The sequence below is a fragment of the Etheostoma spectabile genome, chromosome 5 (assembly GCF_008692095.1).
Source record: "Etheostoma spectabile isolate EspeVRDwgs_2016 chromosome 5, UIUC_Espe_1.0, whole genome shotgun sequence".
Lineage (NCBI taxonomy): Eukaryota > Metazoa > Chordata > Actinopteri > Perciformes > Percidae > Etheostoma > Etheostoma spectabile.
This window is the reverse complement of record NC_045737.1, coordinates 34,990,624-34,991,768: the sequence shown is the minus strand read 5'-3', so window position 1 is coordinate 34,991,768 and position 1,145 is coordinate 34,990,624. Positions and strand designations below refer to the sequence as shown.

Genomic DNA, 1,145 nt, shown 5'->3' with positions numbered 1-1,145 from the left:
TCAGTGACTATACTCAGAACCTTGTTGGCCATATTCCTCCTCTGTGTTTTAATTTCATCCAAGTTAATTGGAACATTGGTTGCCTAAAATGTCTACAGAGCTATCTAACTAATACTAGCGTTAGCTGGTAGCTTAAGAAAGTTAGCAGATTTTCTGTGCACTCTCGTATATCTTGTAAATGTTTTTGGGAACATATCATCTGATCTGGGGCTGAATGATTTGGACACTGAAGTACAGAGAGGGCAGACTTGTCAAGTAAATTGTAACTAAATGGTTGAGGCCTGATGCAGTGAAGAAAAACTAAGGATGTAGAATAACAAAAATAAATAATTTGTTATTTCTTATTTACTAAAAACTTTGTATTCTTGCAATTGACCTTTTCATAATAGATATTTTGACATGTCACAGTAGAAAAAGCACAGGTGTAACTGATAAAATGAATGATGGGCTTTAAGGCTAATAGGAAATAACCATCTGTGATTTGGATTTTATATATTGCTAAATTCATGACATTTTTATACAGATTATTTTGGTATATTAAGAGTAATTAAATCTGTATACATTGGCTGATGTTGGAAATCAATTCTTATGTCAATTTATCCAAAACCCATTTTACTACATGACTGCAGTTAGAGAAGTTATTCCTGTCCCAGGAGAGGATGGCCCCAAGAAGTTAGGGTGTGATGAAATATGTCGTTCTCAGTTACAGAGGAATAAAATTCCGCTGAGGACAGTGGAGGGAGGGCAAGTATAAATTGGCTGTATTACAGTAAGCTACGCTCAGAGAGTCGGCAGAGCTACTCTTCTCTCTATCTCTGACGATGGAGATTGTGGAAGAAGTTGAGCTCTGCTTCCCACAACTCCTTAATGCCTCTTGCAAGAAGCCAATGCGTACTCACTTTGAGATCATCCTGTCTTACATCACACTGTCCTCCATCACACTGATCACCACAACTCTCAACCTGCTGATCATCATCTCTATTGCCCACTTCAAGTAGGGGAGACTTAGTGCATGGCATGGAAGAGTTTGGTGGAAGATGTCATGTTATTTATTGTGTCCTTCAGATATAATGAATCACAATATTGTTTCTTCTTTTCCTCTCCAGGCAGCTCCACAGCCCCTCCAACCTCCTCCTCCTCTCTCT

The 1,145-nt window shown here is 38.4% G+C and overlaps 1 protein-coding gene across 1 annotated transcript in view; it reads left to right on the top strand.

Moving 5' to 3' along the window:
• Nucleotides 1–821: 821 nt before the first annotated feature.
• LOC116689859 (trace amine-associated receptor 8a-like) overlaps nt 822–1,145 on the top strand; it is a 1,110-nt gene continuing 786 nt past the window's right edge. The window contains 2 exon segments of the mRNA XM_032516514.1: nt 822–994; nt 1,107–1,145. The exon segment at nt 1,107–1,145 is cut by the window's right edge and continues 94 nt beyond it. Coding sequence (XP_032372405.1) covers nt 822–994; nt 1,107–1,145 — 212 coding nt within the window.